The following is a 26,541-nucleotide window of genomic DNA, read 5'->3' as shown; positions in this document are numbered from 1 at the left end:
GCCTTATACGGTGCAAGAAACTCACCAACTGTTTTCAACAGACGCATTTAACTAATATAATATTTTTTATTTTTATTTCTTTACCCAATGGTCTTGTGATAACAGTGAGCCGTGAGCAGACGCTATTTCAACCGCATTTATAAAATATTGAAGGACGAGGCATCGTTGGGTGAGTGTTTAACACGATACAAGCGGCCGACATCAATATTCGCCCGAAATTGTACATGCATATCTTGTTGTCTGGTGGTCTTCTAGTCGATTAAGTCGGAACGTGAAACTAAGCAATTGTATTTGAAACGTTTGCTTAAGAATGATATGGGTAAATTAGCGGTACGAAATTGCAAATAAAAAAATGTAACAGAAAAGACAAATCATAAAAATTCGCTTTTGCAGAAAATTGAAATTAAAGATCCGTCACGACAAAAAGATAAAGCATTTCCCAAGGCGGTCGGTTCTACGTTACCAGAATTGAAATGGATTTTATCTGCCCAAGGTCTATCATATCGCCGATCTAACCTTTTGAATAGGTAAATAACATTTTTTAATACTGTTATAATTAGAGCAACACCTAGTAGCAGAGTTGCTTCGTATCCTCTTAGCCGTGTTGGCATTGAATTCAACCCTGTTCTTCGTTTGCGCAAAAAGGCTCCACTATACTTCCATTTCGGTTAGATGTAATAGGGAGTGGTGCACACGTTATGTGGCCCCATGGTACGTGTGTTGGTATGCGAAAATAACCTCAACGGCTGCGCAAGTAGGCAGCATAACCCAGTCTGATAGCAATTAATTGCATATAAGCTTTTGGGTTTGTAAGTTAACTCTTAAGGAAACTGATATTGGCTTTGTGAATAACACAGGTAACCCATTTGCTATTACATGTACCATAAATAGCAGAGGTAACTCAAATGGAGTCATGTGTAGGAGTACACGCAAGTGAGGAAAGCTTTCTGAGCGCTACTCACATGGGAGTGGCCATAAATGATTGTTTTACATATGGCAGCAGATTAGGTATCCTCTGGGTAGCCAAAGGACATCCGTTTGAAGCCGCACCGTCCTTCTCCAGGGTTGTGCGCTGGGTTTGGGAACCGCTACTTAAAAAATGCCCCTAATGCAATTGAAACCACTGTCTTTGATGAGAGACCCCTATTTTGATGACGTCCAAATTGGGAATGTGCCGATGTCCAGCTTTAGATGTTCTCATAAAAGTACAAGGACTGAGACAAGTAGGCCCTTGTGGCATTTACTACGGTGGCCATATATAGGGGCGCGAATTCGGTGTGGGATTCGGAGTGAGCAAGAGACTCCGTCGTCGAGTTCTAGCGTTCACGCCGGTGGATGAACGTCTAGCCACAATTCGCATCAAAGCGAAGTTCTTCAACATATCGCTGATTTTCGCCCACGCCCCAACGGAAGAGAAGGACAATGTTACCAAAGATGTATTCTATGAGCGCTTGGAGCGCATCAATGACAGCTGCCCTGCCACGATGTCAAAATCGTCCTTGGCGACTTTAACGCCTGGGTGGGCAAAGAAGGTATCTTTGGCACAACGGTCGGTAAATTCAAATTCCCAATGGGAATAGGCTGATCGACTTTGCTAGGGCCCTCAATATCGTTATCTGTAGTACAAGATTTCCCTAATTGGGAACGTTCCGCTGTCCAGCTGATTATTCTTCAACATATCGATGATTTTCGTCAACGCTCCAATGGAAGAGAAGGACGATGTCACCAAAGATGCTTGCTTTGAATACACCAATGAGAGCTGTCCCGCCACGATGTCAAAATCGTGCTTGGCGACTTTAACGCCTGAGTAGGCAAAGAAGGTAGCGTGGGACAACGATCGGTAAATTCAGCTTCTATGAGGAAACATCTCCCAATGGTTTGAGGCTTATCGACTTTTCTAGCGCACGAAATATCGTTATCTGTAGTACAAGATTCCAGCATCTAGGTCTTGAAAACAACCAAAATTGCTCCATTGAGACGCTCAGAGTTTGAAGTTAATCAAATAAACATAAAACACTATAACTAAGTCAAAAATTAACTGACCAGTCACGACTACCAAAACTCTAACACATTAAAAAAATGTAAATGATATCTAATATAGCAGTCTCTAAAGTTTCATTTATGTGACTATTGGAGCTCTACGTCCACGGTCAGCTATTTGAGCGTTTCCCTATTTTAATTAATTGTTCATTGCCTTTCAAGAAAGTACACCACATCCGCTCCAATTCATGGAGTTAATGTGATATTGAATCTTTTCCGAAAATTTTTTTAAGTTGGAAATTTTAAAGAATTTCGTGAGTATACTTACGTCTTTTTTATATGTATTAATATATTAAAAGATACTGTGCAAGTGCCTAGGAACTTAGTGAAGAAGAATCATTATCATGTAAACTTAAACTTTTACCCCATTTATTTCCAAAGAGGACACCAAAGACTTTTCGAATGTCAAGAACCGATTCTTAATCCACTTCGACTACTGAAAATCGATTTTTAAAAATCGATTATTTTACGAGAAAACTCGATTTTCGAGTAGAATCGGAGTCGAGTTTACCATCCCTACTGGCAGCTATCGGGGCACATATAAAACCTCCGCACAATAACCACCACAAAAAAAAAAAATGATTTTTTTTCCATGTAATTTATATGGAAAACAGAAAATTTGAAATAGGCACCTCTTAATATTAATATTAAGAGCTCATCTTTTGAGTGACTTTTTTTTACGCATTTTCGAAAGTTTTGAGCCTTTTTTTCAGTTGAAAAAAAAGGTTGCCTCAGAATGACACACCCTAATATATATGTGTAAATAGAAAGATTGGTAAATAGTTTGTATAATATAGAAAATTACGTACTGCTTCTACATTAAGGCTGTAAAATCCTTTGCGGTTCATGAAAAGCGAGAGAGGAGTAGTAGCGTCTGTGCTTGAGGGTGAAACAACCCCAATATGGGTATAATCGATTGCGCCGATTGTGCCCTTGATCCCAAATTTCGTGTAAAATCTTTACGAAAAAATTTATTTATTTATTTATATTTATTTATCTTACCCCTTCTTTGTATCCGAAACATCCTGCGCGCTTGAAGGGAAACAAATTTCACTGCCATTAACATCCACAATTAATTTCGAAATAAAGTGCAGAGCTCTAGACACAGAGGGCTGGCTCATAGAGAGCATATAACTATTACCAACGCATTTTTGGTAAGAGCCATGCCCGTAAAAATATAAACACGCCAGGAAACGCAGATCAAAAGGTATATTTGACTTCTGCACATCATGCGGCACCAATTCACTTATAAGTAATTTACATAGCGATTTTGGGAATCGAAATGTATTAATAAATGTTGTTTCCTGCATAGCAAAAGGATCGCTTTTTCTCGCAAACCCTTCAACATTTTCCTCCTACCCCCCGATTCCTCCTCCACAACAATTGCCACATATACAAAGAATAGCTCCTCCATGCTAATTATAACACTCAATTCTCAATTTTTTTTTTAAAACAAAACAAAAAAAACACAGATGTTTTGTATTATGATGGCTGCTTTCACACGTCACAGATATTTGTGATAATAGTGAGCATTTGAGCTTTTGAATTTTCGCCAGAATAAGGTAACCCTCACTATAGTGAGAAACATCACTGTGGTGAGGTTGGTGACTTTTGTGAGGGCATGAGAATAGGGCTGTTGATTTATGCTTGTATAAGTTTATTAAATTCAAGACTTCGCTCATTCCCAACCCAATTTGCATAATTTTTCTGTAAATTAACAATATTAAACTAAATATTAATTTTTTGAAAAAATGCTATTTTTAAAATGTACTTTATTTTTATAATATAACACAACCGCCGCTCGCTCTTCTAAATTTCATATTGCCAAATTGAAAATGCCGTCGGCATATGTGCAAATGGGATATGTTGCCTCTTCAAAATTTTCATAGAAATGAAAACTGCGCTGTCAAACTGCTGAAGTGGCAGCTTCTAGCTTACGATACAATGGAAACTAGATAGTATTCTATGTCTAGTAAGCTATGAGCAATGTGGAGTCTCCACAGGCTATGTGCACGGCAATGCAGCTAGTATTCTATAAATTCTAACGTGTCTTGATGCCCCGTAAAGAAATTCCATCACTCACTTGTCACCAGGGATAATGGGATGCCCAACTTATTCCAGTGTGAGAGCGCCTCAAAATAAGCGTTTTTTATAACATTTTCTATTATGGCCAGATCGAACAAAATAAGAATTTTTGGGCATTTTAAATTAAAATACCCAACATTTATTACGATTGCTAATTATTACATATTGGACTTTTAATATATGGCGAAACTACTTAATTCCTTTTTTATGATTTTATGGTATATTAAAACAACTGACTTTCGCTCTTTCAATACTTAATAAGGTGAATTAAGCCTGTTAGTTCTCAATTAATAAATGTTTTTAACCAATTGTAATAGAAAATTAATTCTATTATGCATCAAATTACAAAACGTTTCATGAAATAAATTTCGCATTTTCTTTGATTTTCATTGTTTTAAATTTTTATTAGCGATCTTGAACGGCGGCAACAAATTCCTCCGTTTACACATATTTTTGGTATAATTTCAATCTGGCCGTTCCAGTCATTCCAATTGCAAAACGTCAACACCTACCCAATCTAGTCAACTGTCAAAGATCGGTAGGTGAGCGGCTCTCACATTTCCAGTGACAGGAGAGTTGTGGATCTCTTTATCTCTGCTTGTCACTGTTCAATAAAATATGAGGAAGAATTTAGTACACCATCCCAGGATTTCGGGAATAAAATGAGTATGGTCGGATAGAGGAGATTCTCCAGATCACGAATATACATGGTTATAGCCGCAGGAAGCTTATAGTTTTCGAGTTATTCGCGTTTTAAGTTGAAAATTTGCAATATTTTAATTACATATTTTCGATATATAAAATTAATTTTGCACTTATATTTTTCACTTTTATATACACTAACACATCACTTATTCATTTGCACACATTTATTTTATATAATATAGTGCAAAAATAGCTTTTAATACACATTTAAATTATTGTTGTATTTGATTATTTAAGAATAACAAATGAATTACAAACTGTCATATAATCAGTGTTACCTTATCAACATCATTTGTAAAATAACTAAATGAAATAAAGGGAACAGATTATACCCCAAATACGAAAATCAACAACCTATAAAAAACAGTAACCCTGGTCGGTCCAACACCGGGGTGTATCAATTTTTCGCGTAGAACTCCTTTTTGCGTGGGCGGCCTTAGGCCGTGCTTCAAAAAAATAACCCTGGTCGGTCCAACACCGGGGTGTATCAAATTTTTTTCGCGTAGTACTCCTTTTTGCGTGGGCGACCTTCGGCCGCGCTTCAAAAAAATAACCCTGGTCGGTCCAACACCGGGGTGTACCATTTTTTTTCGCGTAGAACTAACCGTGGTCGGTCCAACACCGGGTATATATGTACATTTTTTTTCTCCCGTAGAACTCATTTTTACATTGGCAGCCACTTAAATTTTTTATATATTTTTTAATGTTTATCAACGATTATGTTTCCTGTATTTAGGGTATAATATTTTTTTATAAATTTTTTTTTATTTTAGTTTGTAAAATATTTTACTATAGTAACACTGATTATTTGACACATTTATTTTTACAAATGATGTCGATAAGGTAACACTGATTATATGACAGTTTGTAATTCATTTGTTATTCTTAAATAATCTAATTTAACAATAATTTAAATGTTTATTAAAAGCTATTTTTGTACTATATTATTTATATATTTTTTTATATATCGAAAATATGTAATTAAAATATTGCAAATTTTCAACTTAAAACGCGAATAACTCGAAAACTATAAGCTTCCTGCGGCTATATATTCGTGATCTGGAGAATCTCCTCTATCCGACCATACCCATTTTATTCCAGAAATCCTGGGATGGTATACTAAAGCCGACCCAAATATGATTATCGCTGCTTTATTTTGAGAGAATTCATGTCTGCTTGCATTAGAGTAAAGAGAAACAATCCATGTATGTATGTATGGTTGAACTTAAAATAAGGAAGCATGACCTTATATCAAAGTTTGAGTTAAGTAAATAGTCGGTTCGCATAAGGTTGAGTCATCCTTAAATTGAATAAATTTTTACTTGTTGAAAGTTTAAGTAAATATTTTCCTTAAACCAAGTAAAATTGAACTTCTTTCACTTATAAAGTCTAAAAATGACTTGTTTTCTGTACAATTTTACTAAAATATAGAAAAATGCCATGAACTTAAAATAAGACATCGATTTTCTTATTTTAAGTACGATCGTCCTAAAATTGAAGGGTACGACTTACTCATATTAAAGGAACTTTACATACTTTGAGTAAATTTTACTATATTTAAGTATATTTTGAGCTTTTTAAAACAAGGGCGCACTTTCCTTAATTCTAGTCTGTCCATTATTTTCAGTGTACGTTGGTTTGTATTTTAGGTGACGATATATATATTATTGTTTTTAAAATATGAATTTGAGGGCATAATAACCAAAAAATATAACTATTTTATATCCAAAACTGAAATTTTGTTTCAATGTGAGTGCTTGATAACCAAAAAATATAACTACTTTATATCCAACATTGAAACAAAATTTAAGTTTTCGTTATAAAATGGATGCATTTTGGTTATTATATCATTCAGCGATTTCCATTTATTTTTGATGATACATTGGTTTGTATTTTAGGCGACGATAATATATTATTATATTTAAAATATGAGTTTTGGTTACAAAGTGGTTACGTTTTTCGGCTATCATGCACTCATATTGAAACAAAAATTGAGTTTTCGTACTGTACTGTACACTTTACACTTTATTACGTAATATTGTTATATAATATTACTTATACATATGTATATATAATATTATTATACAATATTACTAATACATGTATATAATATTACTTATTTGCTTAATAAATTTAAAAAAGAAAATATCCATATGCATGAATAGAAGAATTTTTACGAAAAAGAGGAATTTCAGCGAAATGCCTTATCATTACATGGCAGCCCTTCATTTCGTCGTCATTTTTAGTAAACAAATGAGGTTCAAACGAGTGTAAAATGTAATTTTTAAAATAAAGATTTTTTAGGTAAAAAACCTGCTAAAAGTGTAAAATGTGGATTTATTTAAAAGATTATAGTGTAATTTAATTAATTTAAAGAAGGAAATGTGAATAAAGTGTGTTTATCGTGTTGAAATAGCTTCTTGAAATGTTCGAATTTTGCGAATTTTTGAATTTTAAGGTCCAATATCTCGTAAACTAAGCGTTAGCGGACCCTATAACATGTTTTTTAATCAGGAGGACTTCCTCTTTCTAACGGTACCTTCAAATCGCGGCGCCAAAGAAATCGGAATTGTGCCGAATTATCCACTTTAAACATTAATATAAATTCAAATTTCAAATTTCACATTTTATTTTGTTTTCTTTTAGCTAAATTTATTAATTTAAAAATCACTTGCACATTCATAGTTAAACAAGTTGTTGAATTGTTTACAATTATGAGGAAAACGAGCGCGGTCACATCCTAAAAACCAAATATGAAGGATTTTTCAACGACAACGTTTTCTTTGTTTGTACTTTCACGTAATTCCTTTCTTTGTTAAAGCTTAGTATCCAGCTCTCAAGAAACGTAAAAACTTCATATAAAAAAATGCTTAAGAAACGGTCAAGAAACTTTCCTGCGATAAATTTACTTGTGCTAGTATGCAGCTCTAAAGAAATCTAGTACTAATTATTAATACATTTTCAATAAAATGTGAATATGGCAAACCTGGTTTTGCGAAGAAACATCAAATCAACAATGGTTTCTTGAAGGAAATTCACAGTAATCGTTAAATTCGTCCTAATTTCGTTAAAATCATTATTATGAAGTATATTTCATTTCGAAATGTTGTATAAAACTTACCAATCATCAGCAACATTCCTTAAATCGCAAGGAAAATATTTATGTTACTACACACATACATACATACATTTACGCACAAAGTGTATTTTCTTTGTTTATTCTCTCTTGCTCTTCTAATGTGGATAATTCACAATGCGTAACTTCTTCTTCTTATTAATTGCCGTAGACACCGCTTACGCGATTATAGCCGAGTTAACAACCGCACGCCAGTCGTTTCTTCTTTTCGCAACGTGGCGCCAATTGGATATTCCAAGCGAAGCCAGGTCCTTCTCCACTTGTTCCTTCCAACGGAGTGGAGGTCCTTCTCTTCCTCTGCTTCCCCGGCGGGTACTGCGTCGAATACTTTCCGATCTGGAGTGTTTTCGTCCATCCGGACAACATGACCTAGCGAGCGTAGCCGCTGTTTCTAATTCGCTGAACTATTTCAATGTCGCTTTACTTTTCAATTGCCTACTCAGTCCGAAGCAGCACCTGTTGGCAAGAGTTATCCTGCGTTGGATTTCTAGGCTGACATTATTGGTGGTGTTTACGCTGGTTCCAAGATAGACGAAATTATCTACAACTTCAAAGTTATGACTGTCAACAGTGACGTGAGTGCCAAGTCGCGAGTGCGACGACTGTTTGTTTGATGACAGGAGATATTTCGTCTTGCCCTCGTTCACTGCCAGACCCATTTCTTTTGCTTCTTTGTCTAGTCTGGAGAAAGTAGCACTAATGGCGCGGGTGTTGAGGCCGATGATATCAATATCATCGGCATACGCTAGCAGTTGCACACTCTTATAGAAGACGGTACCTTCTCTGTTTAGTTCTGCAGTTCGAATTATTTTCTCCAGAAGAACTTGAAAAAGTCGCACGATAGGGAATCGCCTTGTATGAAACCTCGCTTGGTATCGAACGGCTCGGAGAGGTCCTTCCCGATTCTGACGGAACTTTTGGTGTTGCTCAACGTCAGCTTACACAGCCGCATTACTTTTGCGGGGATACCAAATTCAGACATCGCGACATAAAGGCAGCTCCTTTTCGTTCTGTCGAAAGCAGCTTTGAAATCGACGAAGAGGTGGTGTGTGTCGATTCTCCTTTCACGGGTCTTTTCCAAGATTTGGCGCATGGTGAATATCTGGTCGGTTGTTAATTTGCCAGGTCTAAAGCCACACTGATAAGATCCAATCAGTTTGTTGACGGTGGGCTTTAATCTTTCACACAATACGCTCGATAGAACCTTGTACGCGATGTTGAGGAGGCTAATCCCACGGTAGTTGGACAAGATTGTGGGGTCTCCTTTTTTATGGATTGGGCATAGCACAGTTAAATTCCAAACGTTGGGCATGCATATTTTACAAAGAAGCTGATGCATGCTCCTTATCAGTTCTTTGCCGCCGTGTTTAAATAGCTCGGCCGCCAATCCGTCGGCCCCTGCCGCTTTGTTGTTCTTCAGGCGGGCAATTGCTATTCGACCTTCTTCATGGTCGGGCAATGGAACATCTGCTCCATCGTCATCGATTGGGGAATCGGGTTCGCCTTCTCCTGGTGTTATGCGTTCACTACCATTCAGCAGGCTGGAGAAGTGTTCCCTCCATAATCTAAGTATGCTCTGGGCATCAGTGGCTATGCATGGGCCAGCTTATCAAGCTCTTCGTACTCACACATTTCGGCCTCTTTCTTCCTTTATCTACAAATTCGTCTCGCTCAACTCTCGGTATCTATCCCATCTCGCACGTGTTGTGGTCGATCGTAACGTTGCGAGGTAGGCAGCCTGTTTTCTCTCCGCTGCGACACGGCAGCTGTTCTTTTGCACTTTTCGAAAACCAATGATTTCGGTTGCAGCTGTACGTAAGGAGTTTAAAATAGCGTCCCACAGTTCCCTTATACTGAGTTGTTGACGAGTGCTCTCAGACAGCAGATGTGCAAGCCGAGTAGAAAATCGTTCGGCTGTCTGTTGTGATTGCAGCTTCTCGACGTCGAACCTTCCTTGTGTTTGTTGGCATGCGTTTTTTGCTGCACAGAGGCGGGTGCGAATCGTGGCTGCAACAAGATAGTGGTCCGAGTCGATGTTAGGACCTCGGAGCGCCCGCACATCTAAAAAACTGGAGACGTGGCTTCTGTCTATCACAACATGATCGATCTGGTTGGTAGTTTTTCGATCCGAAGACAGCCAGGTAGCTTGATGAATTTTCTTATGCTGGAATCTAGTACTACAGATAACCATATTTCGGGCCCCGGCGAAGTCGATCAAACTCAACCCATTTGGGGATGTTTCCTCGTGGAGGCTGAATTTACCGACCGTAGTGCCAAAGATACCTTCTTTGCCCATCCTGGCGTTAAAGTCGCCAAGCACGATTTTGACATCTTGGCGGGGGCATCTCTCATACGTGCGCTACAAGCACTCATAAAAGGCATCTTTGGTCACATCGTCCTTCTCTTCCGTCGGAGTGTGGGCTCAAATCAGCGATATGTTGAAAAACCTAGCTTTGATGCGGATTGTGGCTAGACGTTCATTCACCGGAGTGATTGATAGTACTCGGCGACGGAGTCTCCGACCACGAATCCAACAGCAAACTTGCGCTCCTTTAAATGGCCACTGTAGTAAATGTCACAAGGACCCACTCGTCTCTGTCCTTGTCCCGTCCATCGCATTTCTTGGTCGGCAGTGATGTCAGCCTTTATTTTCACGAGAACATCAACCAGCTGGGCAGCGGCACATTCCCAATTAAGGGACCGGACATTCCAGGTGCATGCCCTCAAATCATAGACCTTAATTCTTTTGCCATGGTCGTCATCAAAAGGGGGTCTCTCATCCGAGGCTGTTGTTCATTTTTCATTGCGAATGTTTTTTTACGTGGCGGGTCCCAAACCCAGCGCATAACCCTATGCAGGGTATGTTTCGCCTTCTCACTTTAGCTCGCCTTCAAACGGATGTTCTTAGGCTACCCAGAGGATACTTGGTCAAAGACCGGAAGTCGTGAGCTGCTTGAGTCACATGTAAAAGAATCGTTTCTGGCCACTCCCAAGTGAATGGCAATCAGAGAACTTTCCTTACTTGCGTGAACTTCTACACTTGACTCCATCCTCCCGTTTGTCCGTTTGTTTTTCCATATGAGTCAGAATTTGTATATTTGTCTGTCAGTCTGAATTACCTTAACAATGTCAAAATGTTTAGATGTCGACGGCCGATTTTGCATAGTTGTCTTGATCATTGATTTTAAAATGAAAATTTTTTCGATTAGTTTTGTACGCTTATTATTCATTTTTGTTTTTGTGGGTTTTAAGTGTTTTAGAGTACCAGGTATATGATTCTCCACCAGTATTCCGTTGTGTTTTTTAATAAGTATTTCGATGTGAGTGATTTATGATATTTTGTAAATGTTACTCATTATTTAGTATATTTTTTTGATTATTATTATTGTTGTTCCTGAAATGTACTTGATTTTATATACTTTTTTTGTATTAGTCGACTTCACTTACGTACACTTTAGTTTGTTAATAAATAAATTAATATTTTTGAAAAAAAACTAAAAAAAAGCTTCTTTCTACTTACATACATCTCTGCGTCAAAAGGGCAGATTTTGATCAGGTCTCATCATGATTCATAATAACTGTAAATTTTGGGTCTTGTTTGGTGACGCTTTTCATTTTTTAGCAATACATTGTCTCCTACGTTATATTCAATTACGTATGTCTGCGGTAAATGTTCAGGAGAGTGTCTTTTCTGAAAACATCGACCAATTTTCATGTGAAATGTCCTAAATTTTTTGTTTTTAATTCTACTTTACGAATATATAAGGCAAATCGTTTTGAAAAAAGTATTTTTTTTTTGTTTTTAATGAATGTTTCGCGGTGTTCAACGTATACATACTTTCCATCAGTCACTTGAAAAATTCGGGAGAGCGGCTTTTCCGAAAATGTGCACCAATTTTCACGGGAAATGTCTTAAAATTCTTGTTTTTAATTCCACTTCACGAATATATATGGCGCGTTATCTATTTTTATGTCTTTTGTAATAAAAACAATAAAAAATATTATGATTTTCCACGATATTTACGCTATACATGGTTCGAAATTCAATTTGGCACTAGTGATACAAGCAGTGATCGGTTTCGAAATATCGATACTCGCGATATTCGAGACTGAACGAGAATTGATAAAAATGTGAGATACATAATAGAAAAATAATAATAATTGGAAAAATAAAAACAAATTAAAATATTGATATTCGAGACTAAACAAGAATTAATAAAAATGAGAGATATACATATAATAGAAAAATAATAATTGGAAAAATAAAAAGAAACTAAAATATCGATATTCTCTTCTGTCAGAGCGTGGGCGAAAATTGACGATATGTTGAAGAACTTCGCTTTGATGTTGGTTGTGGATAGGCGTTCATCCACTGGGGTGAATGGCAAAACTCGGCAACGGAGTCTCTCTCTCACCACGAATCTCACAACGAATTTACGTTCCTTTATATGACCACTGTAGTAAATACATTAAGGATCTACTCGTCTCAGTTCTTATTACTTTAGCTTGTCTTCATATGGCTGGTTTTTGACTACACAGAGAATACCACTACGTTTCTGTCCACTCCCACGTGAGTGGTGCTCAGAGAACTTTCCTCACTTGCTTGAAATTTACACATAACTCCATCCTCCAAACTAAACGCAAAAATGCGGTGCTCAAAATATTTAAAACCTTTTCAACAACCATACTCGTATGTATATCGTTGTGCCTAAAGTTAAAATTATGTAAAATGCATTCTTAGTACTCGTAATTACCTGGCATCTAATATTACTTAAAATCCATTTAGTTGACAATAAAGTTGTTAATGGAAGTTCAAATGGATTGATAATATTATTTATTTTTCCAGTTAAGGTTTGGGTTTTTTCGCATGTACAAACATCGCGTCATCATTAATCTCTAACTTCTTACCGAAAATATGAAAAAATCATGCGGAAAGTTTTGTATATGTATACTCTCGCAACAAAGTTGCTAAGGAGAGTATTATAGTTTTGTTCAAATAACGGTTGTTTGTAAGTCCTAATACTAAAAGAGTCAGATATAGGGTTATATATACCAAAGTGATCAGGGTGACGAGTAGAGGAAAATCCGGATGTCTGTCTGTCCGTCCGTTTGTCCATCCGTCCGTGCAAGCTGTAACTTGAGTAAAAATTGAGATATCGTGATGAAACTTGGTACACGCATTTCTTGGCTCCATAAGAAGGTTAAGTTCGAAGATGGGCAAAATCAGCCCACTGCCACGCCCACAAAATGGCGGAAACCGAAAACCTATAAAGTGTCATAACTAAGCCATAAATAAAGATATTAAAGTGAAATTTGGCACAAAGGATCGCATTAGGGAGGAGCATATTTGGAAGAAATTTTTTTGGAAAAGTGGGCGTGGCCCCCTACTAAGTTTTTTGTACATATCTCAGAAACTACTATAGCTATGTCAACCAAATCTATAGAGTCGTTTCCTTCAGGCATTTCCATATACAGTTCAAAAATGGAAGAAATCGGATAATAACCACGCCCACCTCCCAAACAAAGGTTATGTTGAAAATCACTAAAAGTGCGTTAACCGACTAACAAAAAACGTCAGAAACACAAAATTTTACGGAAGAAATGACAAAAGGAAGCTGCACCCAGGTTTTTTTTTTAAATTGAAAATGGGCGTGGCGTCGCCCACTTATGGACCAAAAACCATACCTCAGGAACTGCTCTACCGATTTCAATGAAATTCGGTATATAATATTTTCTTAACACCCTGATGACATGTAGGAAATATGGGCGAAATCGGTTCACAACCACGCCTTCTTACAATATAACGCTGTTTTGAATTCCATCTGATGCCTTCTCTGTATAATATATACATTAGGAACCAATGATGATAGCGGAATAAAACTTTACACAAATACGGTATTTGAGCTGAGGTATCCCTTGTGGAAAAATTGTTTTGATCGGACTATAACTTTTCAAGGTCCCTGATATCGAACACGAAGTAGTCAGTGCCTAACCTAACCTAACCTAATTTTTCACCGAAAATATCGATAAATCTCTCAGAACTTAATTCTAATTAATTTTACAGCAAAATAAAAAAATGTGTAAACGACGGATAATGAAGTCTCGATTATCACTTTATCATGCGAGAGTATAAAATGTTCGGTGACACCCGAACTTAGCCCTTCCTTACTTGTTTTATTTTATATTTCAATTGAAATCATTCAAATTTATAATAGGTAGTACATCTTTCAGGTACTGGACAATGGTTAACAAATATGAGGTGTTCTTCAGGCTTATTTGCTTATGTCACACTAGGTATATTAAAAGTATGCATTGCATAACAAAAATAGGATCAACAGATAATAATCTTTGAAAGCTGCTTGTTCTAATCCATTCTATATGAAATCTACTCTTTCTCATTTGTTTATTTTGTCAATTTCTCAATTGACAACGTTACTGTTGGAGGTTTGGCCAACTTACAAGTGATACAAGTGTTAAATTTACGAACGTATTTTGCCATATTCTCAATCCAATAAAATTCGTGCATTTTATCCAATGGCTTTTCTCAAAAAAATATGTACAATTGCCACTTGAACTTATAGTTAGTTTACTGTCCATCTGAAAGATCTGGGAAAAAACGGAGAGCTAAATTATCCGAAGTCTTTGTTGTTCACCAAATAATTAATTATCTGATTTTACAGCCAACAGAAATAAGCATATTAGGACTTTTCGTTATCAATTGCAAGCAGCCTAGATGATATATTGGATTAAGTGAGAAGAAACCAACTTCAGCAAAATGTGAGTATTTTTTGCTAATAATTTCGAAATTCCCTCTTTTTATTTGCCCTTGGACTTCAGGAATGTACAATACATCTGATCCAATTCATGTGATTTATCTAGCCGCAGGTCACTGTTTTATTTGAATCTTTTCCGAAAATTTTATTTAACCTGGAAATTTTAAGGAATTTCGTGAATATACGTCCTTTTATACATGAAAAAATATAAAAAACGAAACCACCTTTAATACCAGACACAACAAAACCACTAACCAAATTACCATTAAATTATATCACAACTGCAATCGACAGCAGTGACAATAGCAAAAAAGCCGGCACATGTTTTAAAGAACCGATTTATGATTAATTCAAATCGCTCCTCCTTGCAGCGTAATTACATGACCCCTGTACGATCTATGAATGATTTTCTTCTGAAAGTTGTCTACGTGGAGTGTCTATTCAAAATAAAGTAGCTTTAACTGCGCCTTGGTGTTGGTACTTCAAGAAAAAATGTGTAATCGTGTTGAAACTTCTGTGAAAAGTGGTTACCTGTAGTTGTCAGGGTTATTTTAAGAATGGAGTAAATTTCCTATTGTAAAGGATTTCCCAATAAGTTGTCTGCCTTGTAACTCAAAGTTGAGCTCATTCAATTTAACTACACTGTAATTTAATTAGCAACCCTTTGTTGTTCTTCCAAATTTCGATTGAATCATTTTACCATGCCATTGGAACGCGGATGTAGTGCAGGTGTACGGGTTTTCTGGATAGCCAGTTTTTGGCACATCTCCTGAATTAGAGCTGATTCAACATTCCACACGTAATTACATTGGAATGTCATATCTTGTCTCCCATTTGGTGATGAATACATCCGCTACTGGTTCAACCTCACGATTAGGAATTGGGTATACTTTTGCCAATTCGCTGGAATTTTTCTTGACAACATGCCTATACTGCTTCATCTGGCCTTGGCTCTTGACCCTCTTACCTTTACTTTCAATGTACTCAGCAAAGAATTCTGTCCAATTGCATTAACCAGCCCCAAAAATCTTTCCTTCAATTTCTCCAAGTTCTTCGTTATTCTCAGCTGCTGCCCATTTGGACCGTGGTACAGTTCGTTGAAATTTTCGGAGATTTTTCTTTCGAAACAATCATCATCAGATCTCGAGAGCATTGCCCATATTCGCTTTCCCATAGGTGGGGCAAGCATCCAGACATCAACTTTAAATTGTTCCAGTGTGACCAATATGCCCTTGCTTCTGTAGCTATTTCTTCTCTAGTATTACACATTTCAATTTCTTCTTGCTGTAATTTTACGAGTTTCTCCCGATCCCAGTTTAAAGTTATTGCTATTATTCGGACGTCTATGGTGTCCTCTTTAGAAATAAATGGGATAAAAGTTTAAGTTTACATGATAATGATTCTTCTTCACTAAGTTCCTAGGCACTTGCACAGTATCTTTTAATATATTAATACATATAAAAAAGACGTAAGTATACTCACGAAATTCTTTAAAATTTCCAGCTTAAAAAAATTTTCGGAAAAGATTCAATATCACATTAACTCCATGAATTGGATCGGATGTGGTGTACTTTCTTGAAAGGCAATGAACAATTAATTAAAATAGGGAAACGCTCAAATAGCTGACCGTGGACGTAGAGCTCCAATAGTCACATAAATGAAACTTTAGAGACTGCTATATTAGATATCATTTACATTTTTTTAATGTGTTAGAGTTTTGGTAGTCGTGACTGGTCAGTTAATTTTTGACTTAGTTATAGTGTTTTATGTTTATTTGATTAACTTCAAACTCTGAGCGTCTCAATGGAGCAATTTTGGTTGTTTTCAAGACCTAGATGCTGGAATCTTGTACTACAGATAACGATATTTCGTGCGCTAGAAAAGTTCATAAGCCTCAAACCATTGGGAGATGTTTCCTCATAGAAGCTGAATTTACCGATCGTTGTCCCAAAGGTACCTTCTTTGCCTACCTAGGCGTTAAAGTCGCCAAGGACGATTTTGATATCTGGCGGGAGCAGCTCTCATTGGTGTATTCATAGCAAGCATCTTTGGTGACATCGTCCTTCTCTTCCATTGGAGCGTTGACGAAAATCATCGATATGTTGAAGAATAATCAGCTGGACAGCGGAACGTTCCCAATTAGGGAAATCTTGTACTACAGATAACGATATTGAGGGCCCTAGCAAAGTCGATCAGCCTATTCCCATTGGGAATTTGAATTTACCGACCGTTGTGCCAAAGATACCTTCTTTGCCCACCCAGGCGTTAAAGTCGCCAAGGACGATTTTGACATCGTGGCAGGGCAGCTGTCATTGATGCGCTCCAAGCGCTCATAGAATACATCTTTGGTAACATTGTCCTTCTCTTCCGTTGGGGCGTGGGCGAAAATCAGCGATATGTTGAAGAACTTCGCTTTGATGCGAATTGTGGCTAGACGTTCATCCACCGGCGTGAACGCTAGAACTCGACGACGGAGTCTCTTGCTCACTCCGAATCCCACACCGAATTCGCGCCCCTATATATGGCCACCGTAGTAAATGCCACAAGGGCCTACTTGTCTCAGTCCTTGTACTTTTATGAGAACATCTAAAGCTGGACATCGGCACATTCCCAATTTGGACGTCATCAAAATAGGGGTCTCTCATCAGATACAGTGGTTTCAATTGCATTAGGGGCATTTTTTAAGTAGCGGTTCCCAAACCCAGCGCACAACCCTGGAGAAGGACGGTGCGGCTTCAAACGGATGTCCTTTGGCTACCCAGAGGATACCTAATCTGCTGCCATATGTAAAACAATCATTTATGGCCACTCCCATGTGAGTAGCGCTCAGAAAGCTTTCCTCACTTGCGTGTACTCCTACCCATGACTCCATTTGAGTTACCTCTGCTATTTATGGTACATGTAATAGCAAATGGGTTACCTGTGTTATTCACAAAGCCAATATCAGTTTCCTTAAGAGTTAACTTACAAACCCAAAAGCTTATATGCAATTAATTGCTATCAGACTGGGTTATGCTGCCTACTTGCGCAGCCGTTGAGGTTATTTTCGCATACCAACACACGTACCATGGGGCCACATAACGTGTGCACCACTCCCTATTACATCTAACCGAAATGGAAGTATAGTGGAGCCTTTTTGCGCAAACGAAGAACAGGGTTGAATTCAATGCCAACACGGCTAAGAGGATACGAAGCAACTCTGCTACTAGGTGTTGCTCTAATTATAACAGTATTAAAAAATGTTATTTACCTATTCAAAAGGTTAGATCGGCGATATGATAGACCTTGGGCAGATAAAATCCATTTCAATTCTGGTAACGTAGAACCGACCGCCTTGGGAAATGCTTTATCTTTTTGTCGTGACGGATCTTTAATTTCAATTTTCTGCAAAAGCGAATTTTTATGATTTGTCTTTTCTGTTACATTTTTTTATTTGCAATTTCGTACCGCTAATTTACCCATATCATTCTTAAGCAAACGTTTCAAATACAATTGCTTAGTTTCACGTTCCGACTTAATCGACTAGAAGACCACCAGACAACAAGATATGCATGTACAATTTCGGGCGAATATTGATATCGGCCGCTTGTATCGTGTTAAACACTCACCCAACGATGCCTCGTCCTTCAATATTTTATAAATGCGGTTGAAATAGCGTCTGCTCACGGCTCACTGTTATCACAAGACCATTGGGTAAAGAAATAAAAATAAAAAATATTATATTAGTTAAATGCGTCTGTTGAAAACAGTTGGTGAGTTTCTTGCACCGTATAAGGCATAATAAGCATAGGGGTTTCCAACGTTAATCGCTCTTAAATCTTGATGTCATAGCCGATATAGAAGAGTTTCTCTTTCAGTAACTATACAAAAGTAAATTGATAATTTTATTTAGCTTCTTTTTTTCTAACTTTATTATTATTAATTCTACATACTCTTGTAGAACCCCCAAAGGTGATCTAGCCACTGATGCCCAGAGCATACTTAGATTATGGAGGGAACACTTCTTTAGCCTGCTGAATGGCAGTGAACGCATAACACCAGGAGAAGGCGAACCCGATTCCCCAATCGATGACGATGGAGCAGACGTTCCATTACCCGACTATGAATAAGTTCGAATAGCAATTACCCGTCTGAAAAACAACAAAGCAGCGGGAGCCGACTGAACTGATAAGGAGTATGCAACAGCTTCTTTGCAAAATATGGTCGCACGAAAGCATGCCCAACGATTGGAATTTAAGTATGCTCTGCCCAATCCACAAAAAGGGAAACCCTACAATCTGCGCCAACTACCGCGGGTTAAGCCTCCTCAACATCTCGTATAAGGTTCTATCGAGTGTATTGTGTGAAAGATTAAAGCCCACCGTCAACAAACTGATTAGGTCTTATCAGTGTGGTTTTAGACCTGGCAAAGCAACAACTAACCAGATATTCACCATGCGCCAAATCTTGGAAAAGACCTGTGGAAAAAGAATCGACATCAGTGTGTTAGTTCCTCTTTTTCCAGACTGGATAAGGAAGCAAAGCAAATGGGTCTGGTAGGGAAGGACGGCAAAACGAAATATCTCCTGTCATCAAATAAATAATCGCCCCACTCGCGACTAGGCACCCACGTCACTTTTTACAGTCATAACTTCGAAGTTGTAGATAATTTCTACACCAACAACGACGTCAGCCTGAAAATCCAACGCAGAATATCTCTATCAAAAGGACTAAGTAGGCAATTGAGAAGTAGAGTCATCTCTCGACGAACAAAAACAAAACTCTATAAGTCACTCATATATATCGATCAATATAAAAGATAACTTAGTAAAAGTAACCAATCATATAATATTGTCTACGAGTTACCCAAACTCCCATATACCGCATATAATGATTTTCGCGTTATTCTTACAAACTTTAAGCCGAATATGTCAATCAATGACGAGGTAAAAAATTGTGAAATACGCCAGCGAGCGAAGGGAAATTACAAAAAAAAATTCCCACTGCGTGAAACATGCCCGCATCATTATATCACCGCCACCATGACATTCTCTAACTTATTATTGGAGCTGATCATTTTAGCGATGCCAATGATATGACTTGCCATCGGAAGGTAACGAAAGATCTAAAACCTGTTAACTAACAAATTTTTGCGTTCTATGTATTATTATTTTGCTAATAGCGGGTAGTTTTTAAGTTTAAGTTGATAATATCGAAAGCATGTTATACATATTTCAACAATTATCTCTTGCAAAAAACGTTTAATTAACCACCACTGCGATGGGTAATGCCCGTGAGTCGATAAACAAAATATGAGCACCTCGAAAGACCTGAAATCAGTAAGGATACACTTCCAACCACAAATCGTCGCTGCCATTTACCAGTGTACATATGTCGGAGTGCTAATAATTTAAAGGAAAGTGGATGTGCCACAGAGTCATTGAAGTAAGCGACACATACTTAAGTGGCATATGTTACGGTACTTTGACTTGTAAGTGCGCAAATAAGTAAGTATAATAGCACAAATAAATATACTGTTACTGAGTGAGGTCTGATCATATTCCGAGAACTGAGAGAGAAGACAAGACCCGTTAGGTACTTTCAGAAAATAGTAGGCATGCGCGATAATAAGAATAAGATAAGGATAAGGTGTTAATTATGAATCGATCTGTGTTTCGGCACAATTCCGATTTCTTTGGCGCCGCGATATGAAGGTACCGTTGGAAAAAGGAAGTCCTCCTGATTAAAAAATATGGGTATGGGTACCGCAAACGCTTGGTTTACGAGATATTCGACTTCAAAATTCAAAAATTCCTAAAATTCGAACATTTCCACAAGCTATTTCACCACATTAAACACACTTTTCGTACATTTTTTACTTCAAATTAATTAAATTAAACTATCAACTTTTAAATAAATGCATATTTTACACTTTTAGCAGGTTTTTTTACCGAAGAAATCTTAATTTTAAAAATTACATTTTACACTCGTAATGAACATTATTTGTGTGCTAAAAATTGCGATGAAATGGAGCCCTTCCATGTGATGATAAGGCAATTCGCTGAAATTCCTCTACCCATGCATATGGATATGTTCTTCATTTAATTTAATAAACGAATAAGTAATATTATATAGTAATATTATATAATAATATTATATATATTGTCACCTAAAATGCAAAACAACGTATTATCAAAAATAAATGAAAATCGCTGACAGATATAATAACCAAAGTTTAACCATTTTATAACGAAAACTCAAATTTTGCTTCAATATGAGTGCATGATAACCTAAAAATACAATATAACCACTTCATAACGAAAACTCAATATATTTTTTTTATTTTTAACGCAGAAAGGAGTACTACGCGAAAATACTTCAGTCACCCCGGGTATTCGCTCGACCAGGGTTATTTTTTTAAAGCGCGGCCGAAGGTCGCCAACGCAGAAAAGAGTACTACACGAAAGTACTTCAGTCACCGACTACTTTGGCCGTCGGGAAAAAAACACGAATTTCGGTATAAATGGGGTAAGGGATAGGGGAGCTTCTCCAGAGGAGGAATATGCAAAAATAATGTTGCTAACACGTATATTTTTTAAAATATTCTCTACTAAAAATTCAAAAATTTGTATTAATAGCACTAGTATTTCACAATGTTCCACTAAATTTTTTCATATTTTTCACTTTGTTTATTTAAATATACTTTCTAAACATTGAAATAAATTAACATTTTACTTTTATTTTCTTATATTTTAGCAAAATTTATTAATTTAAAAATCACCTGGCACACTCATCGCTGAAAAGATTAGATTCTTTACAATTATGAAGAAAACGAGCGTTGCCACATCTTAAACACCAAATATGTAGGATTTGCAACGATTTTTCTTTGTTCGTATTTTCGCGCGATTCTTCTTTCTATATCAACTATAATAATTCATTCGTTATTATTGCAGAAATACTAAGAATATCGATATTTTAATTTCTTTTTATTTTTCCAATTATTATTTTTCTATTATATGTATATCTCTCATTTTTATTAATTCTTGTTTAGTCTCGAATATCGATATTTTAATTTCTTTTTATTTTTCCAATTACTATTATTTTTCTATTATGTATCTCACATTCTCCCCCCCCATCTATGAACGAGTCGGCATTTTCGGCCGTTTTAATATCATAACTAAAAATTTGAAAGTTCATTTCGGCAATTCCAGTAAGAGTTGCCAAGTACCCGGAAATTTGTTGTCAAAACTTATTGAATATTTTTACGATTTTCATCAAAATATATTATTGCACATTAATTTTTACGTCATATCCATTCTAACTTCAGTAAAACGCAATAAATAGCTCTATAATTGCGGAAGCAAGCTTAAAAAGACACCTTTTCGTAATTTCCACGAGGATTATTAAAACACTACAATGTTCGAATAACAGTGGTTGAATATATTTTTTTTTTAAGTTCGAAGAATGAATTCATTGATTTGTTGGGAGCAAAAACTGAAGAGGCTATTGTAAAAGAAGTCAATGAAGCGGGAATTTTTTCTGTCATGGCAGACACTACTCCAGACAAATCACATCAAGGTCGACTTGCTGTCAACGTTCGGTATGTTCTACAAACTCATGATGGACTTTTGACTGTTGAGCGGCTTCTGAAGATGGATATTGTCCTATCAAAAAAATCGGGTGAAGAGTTGGCTAACAAAAATTGTAGAAGCTCTTAATTCAATGGGGATTTCGATCAAACAAATTGTTTTCCAGTCCTACATGTCTGGCAAGTATAAAGGAACCCAGCGAAAATTGTCAGAAAAATGTCTCATCGGATCAACATATTTGTTGAAACATCATGCAATGCAAGTGTTTTGATTAAAGGATTCTTTAACGTTTTAGAAACACTGTACGTTTTTTTTTTCTGGAAGTACGAAACGTTTTCTTAGTTTGCGAAAAGTATTAAATGATATTGAGAATGCATTGCAACTGAAAAACCTGTCAGTAACACGATGGACTGCTCGGGCTGAAACAGTAAAAGCTGTGTGGATTTCTATCGAAGGTATTGTTAACGCTTTGGAAGTCATTCAAAAAGATTCAGAAAATTTTGATAACAATACACGTACATTAGCTTCTGGTCTGCTAAAAAAAAATTCTGGATTTTGATTTTATTAGCTCGTTATTTTTTTGTAAAAATATAATGTTTAAAGTACAAAATTAGACAGAAAGTTTGGAAGCCGAGAAATTGAACGTCATTGACGCATTATTGGTGATTGAAAGCACATCAGCGTCATTTCAACAAATGAATGACGATTCACAAATTAACAGTTTGCTAGCGAGTTCAGTTGCATTTGCTGAAAAGTGTCAGATCAACCCTGAAAATGACTTTTCGAAACACCACAGAACACGCCGTGCTCCGAAGAAATATGACGATAATCCAGCAACTGCTTTTAATTTTGATTTCCAGACATTTTATAGAAAAGAATTCAAAATTGTCCACGAAAATTTCACAAATTGTATTCAAGATAATTTGCAAGAAACTATGTCAACCTTCAAACCCATTCAAGAGATGTTCAGGATTCCAGCTAACAGAAGTAATATTACAATCGAATCTATACAATTTATTGTGCAATTGGAACCTAAGTTCTTCAGTGAAGATCTAGATTGTATTTTTGCTGAAACACAAATTCTTTTTGATTCATTCAGAGTGTAAATTTTTCGATGACATTTCTATAGTAGCGTACAAATTGAGAAAGGTCATTCCTTCTGCGTACAAAATTGTTCATTACATAATGACTGCTCCTGTCACGTCAGCTTCATGTGAATGTTCTTTTAGTAAATTGAAATTTGTTTTCAACGATTTGCGTACAGCAATGGGGGATGAACGTTTGAATTCTTTGATGCTGCTTTCTTCTTCAAAGGATAAAGTAGACGAAATCGATCTGCGCGATGTTGTTGGAAAATGGTCAATGTTGAAACATCGCAGAGTGAAAATATAACTCAGAAATTTATATTGTTTGCAATTCAATTTCTTAAGAAAATCTTGTTTTTTCCCGCGTAACACGTCGCTGAACAATATATGTATTTTATATTAAGAGACACATATTAAATGATGATTATACTAATATGTACAATACTTATTTGAGAATAAAATAATGAATTATGCTATTATGTTGTCAAACTTCTCCATAATACCTTATCAGAAATGAAGATATCCTTATTTTATATATATTTATAAACATATACATTAAATCGGCAAATTCTTGAAATGAGTCGGCATTTCAAAGGGACTCACCCCCCCCCCATAATCTGGATCCTCGCGATGCTAATGAACTAAACAGAGAAGGTACCATCTTCTATAAGAGTGTACAGCTGCTGGCGTATGCCGATGATATTGATATCATCGGCCTCAACACCCGCGCCGTTAGTTCTGCTTTCTCCAGACTGGATAAGGAAGCAAAAGGTCTGGCAAAAGGAATGGGTCTGGCACTGAGCGAGGGCAAGACGAAATATCTCCTGTCATCAAACAAACAGTCGTCGCACTTGCGACTTGGCACTCACGTCACTGTTGACAGTCATAACTTTGAAGGTGTAGATAATTTCGTCTATCTTGGAACCAGCATTAACACCACCAACAATGTCAGCCTAGAAAGCCAACGCAGGATAACTCTTGCCAACAGGCGCTACTTCGGACTAAGTAGGCAATTGAAAAGCAAAGTCCTCTCTCGACAAACAAAAACCAAACTCTATAAGTCACTCATAATTCCCGTCCTGCTATATGGTGCAGAGGCTTGGACGGAAAAAACATTATTTTTTTGTACATCTCAAAATACAAATAAAAATATATTAAAAAACTAGCTGACCCCGCAGCCGTTGTCCTGCGTGAAATTATGTGTTTTGAAATGAAGAGAATGCTAAATTTATCATTTGTTTTTTTTTTTTCAATGTAACGTAGCTTAATAAACAAAATTTTTTGGTTTCTGTTCCGGTGCGTAAATGTACAGAGAAGATAGTTTTCCAACTCGTGAGCACGCCACGTATTTTTGGCCGTGTGAAAAACATAGCAGTTCCAAATTTATTCGAATTCGTAGAATCAAGCATTCTGCCCCCTTGTATTCGATAGGTGCGTCACAATCAGTCAGGTTCCATTACACAGTTTCAGCGCTTGCAGATTGCGATACACAATAACTACAGATCCAACTTTGAGACGCAAATGATGCGGTGGCATACCAAGCCTCTCCAAAGAATTTAAAAATTCTACAGGATAATTCACGGCGTCGTCTTCATTGTAAAGACGATCGATCGATTTGTATGAGCGCAAGTCTCCCGGAATTTGACTTTGAATCTCCCAGTTTAAGTCAACAATATCGGTATTTTTGGCGCGTGCACTCAAGGAATCGTAGTTACGATAATTTGGTTAATGTTCCGATAAACATTCGTGATGAGTTCATCTTTTGTGAATCGATAAACGGCAAATGGAATTCATATCAAACCACCGGAAGTATGAACCGGAATTGACACATTTCCAATTCTTAGCGAATACGATGTAAAATGTCTTCGATGATGCATTGCATATATAATCGTCAAAGTCAATTTTGTTGCTGGTGGTGTTTCCACTGGCTGTAATGTGTTCTCTGGGTTGAAATACACTCTGGCCATTCTCCAAATTAAATGCTAGACGCGCAACAGTCGGCAAACGTTCATGAATTTCAAAAGTAAATATCCTACAAAGCGCTTTATTGCAGTTCACCGACCGTATCGTTCAAGACCAATAATCGCGATGTTGCTTCCTTTGGCGACGTATTTACAAACGTATTTTATCGATTACACCAAACTGCAATACTCAACATTGACATGACTTTTGAATGTGAATTAGACAACAGTGGCGAATATGGTACGATCCATGTGTTGTCAACTTCGATACTCAGTCTTCTATATTGAATGCTGAATGTTCTGCCGTTGTCGTCTGGTGAGCGACGCCGATAGAGTGGATATCCATCATTTCAGGTTTGTGTTTCCGAAAGAAAAGCACGTGGATACTGTTTCGTGCATTTATTGTCAGACATACAAACCGAAGTGGAATGCTGATTTTCATCACTTAGTATAATACAGGATTTTGCGTGCGGCAAACCTCTCTTTTGCAACACAACAGAGTACATCTAGCATCTAACAACACCAGACGATCGCTTTCTGATTGACCGCGACGTATAATACCGCACGTATGTCATCGCATTCTGGGAGTACTCGATCATGTGCCTTAGGCTGTTAATGTACATATGTTGATGCCAAAAGAACGCCGACCGATATTAGCGCGACCTCTTCATGGCATCGTGACAAAATTCAAGCTGTAATTGAACACTTTGTTTTAAAAACACATAACATTTTCACTGAATAATTTTCAAAAATTTTTGAAACAAACGACAAATTTGAACGATTCAAATAATTGAAAAACAAAACAAAAAAATTGAAAACAAAATTTTGTATGGAAAAGATTAACTTTTTGGAATTGTCCAATTTTCCGACTTTTCCTCACAAAAGGCATACAGGATTTTTTATTTCTAAACTTTCCCCGATCCACATGGAACATTCTCTGAAAATTTCACCAAAATTGGTTCAGTCGTTCCCTTAGCGTTACTAATAAACAAAAATTCATTCGTTTGTATGGAAAAAAAGAAAAGGGCTGTTTTTAGAGGTTTTCGGCAATTTTTCAAAATTTTCTTGTCGTAAAAACCATCCTTGAGCCTCAACGAACATTTTAAAAAAAGAATTGGCAAAATTGGTCCAGGCGTTTTTGAGTTATGCGCTTACCAACACATTTAGCGATTCATTTTTATATATAAG

General features: G+C 36.7%; 1 protein-coding gene across 4 annotated transcripts in view; it reads right to left on the bottom strand.

The window, feature by feature from the left end:
- Window positions 1-26,541, bottom strand: part of LOC105224118 (protoheme IX farnesyltransferase, mitochondrial) — a 91,399-nt gene that overhangs the window by 8,039 nt on the left and 56,819 nt on the right. The window contains exons 1-2 of one of the 4 annotated variants that reach the window (XM_049445900.1): window positions 18,187-18,595; window positions 17,990-18,123 (exon numbers count right to left, since the gene is read on the bottom strand). The exons of the other annotated variants lie outside the window; for them this stretch is intronic. Of the exons in view, the coding sequence (XP_049301857.1) occupies window positions 17,990-18,123; window positions 18,187-18,201 (149 nt within the window). The 5' untranslated portion in view covers window positions 18,202-18,595. Of the gene's footprint in view, window positions 1-17,989; window positions 18,124-18,186; window positions 18,596-26,541 lie in introns of those variants that run through there. 4 annotated transcript variants of the gene reach the window in all.

Source organism: Bactrocera dorsalis, chromosome 1 (assembly GCF_023373825.1).
Source record: "Bactrocera dorsalis isolate Fly_Bdor chromosome 1, ASM2337382v1, whole genome shotgun sequence".
NCBI classification, from domain to species: Eukaryota; Metazoa; Arthropoda; class Insecta; order Diptera; family Tephritidae; genus Bactrocera; species Bactrocera dorsalis.
The sequence above is the reverse complement of the archived record's forward strand: the minus strand, read 5'-3'. Positions and strand labels throughout refer to the sequence as shown.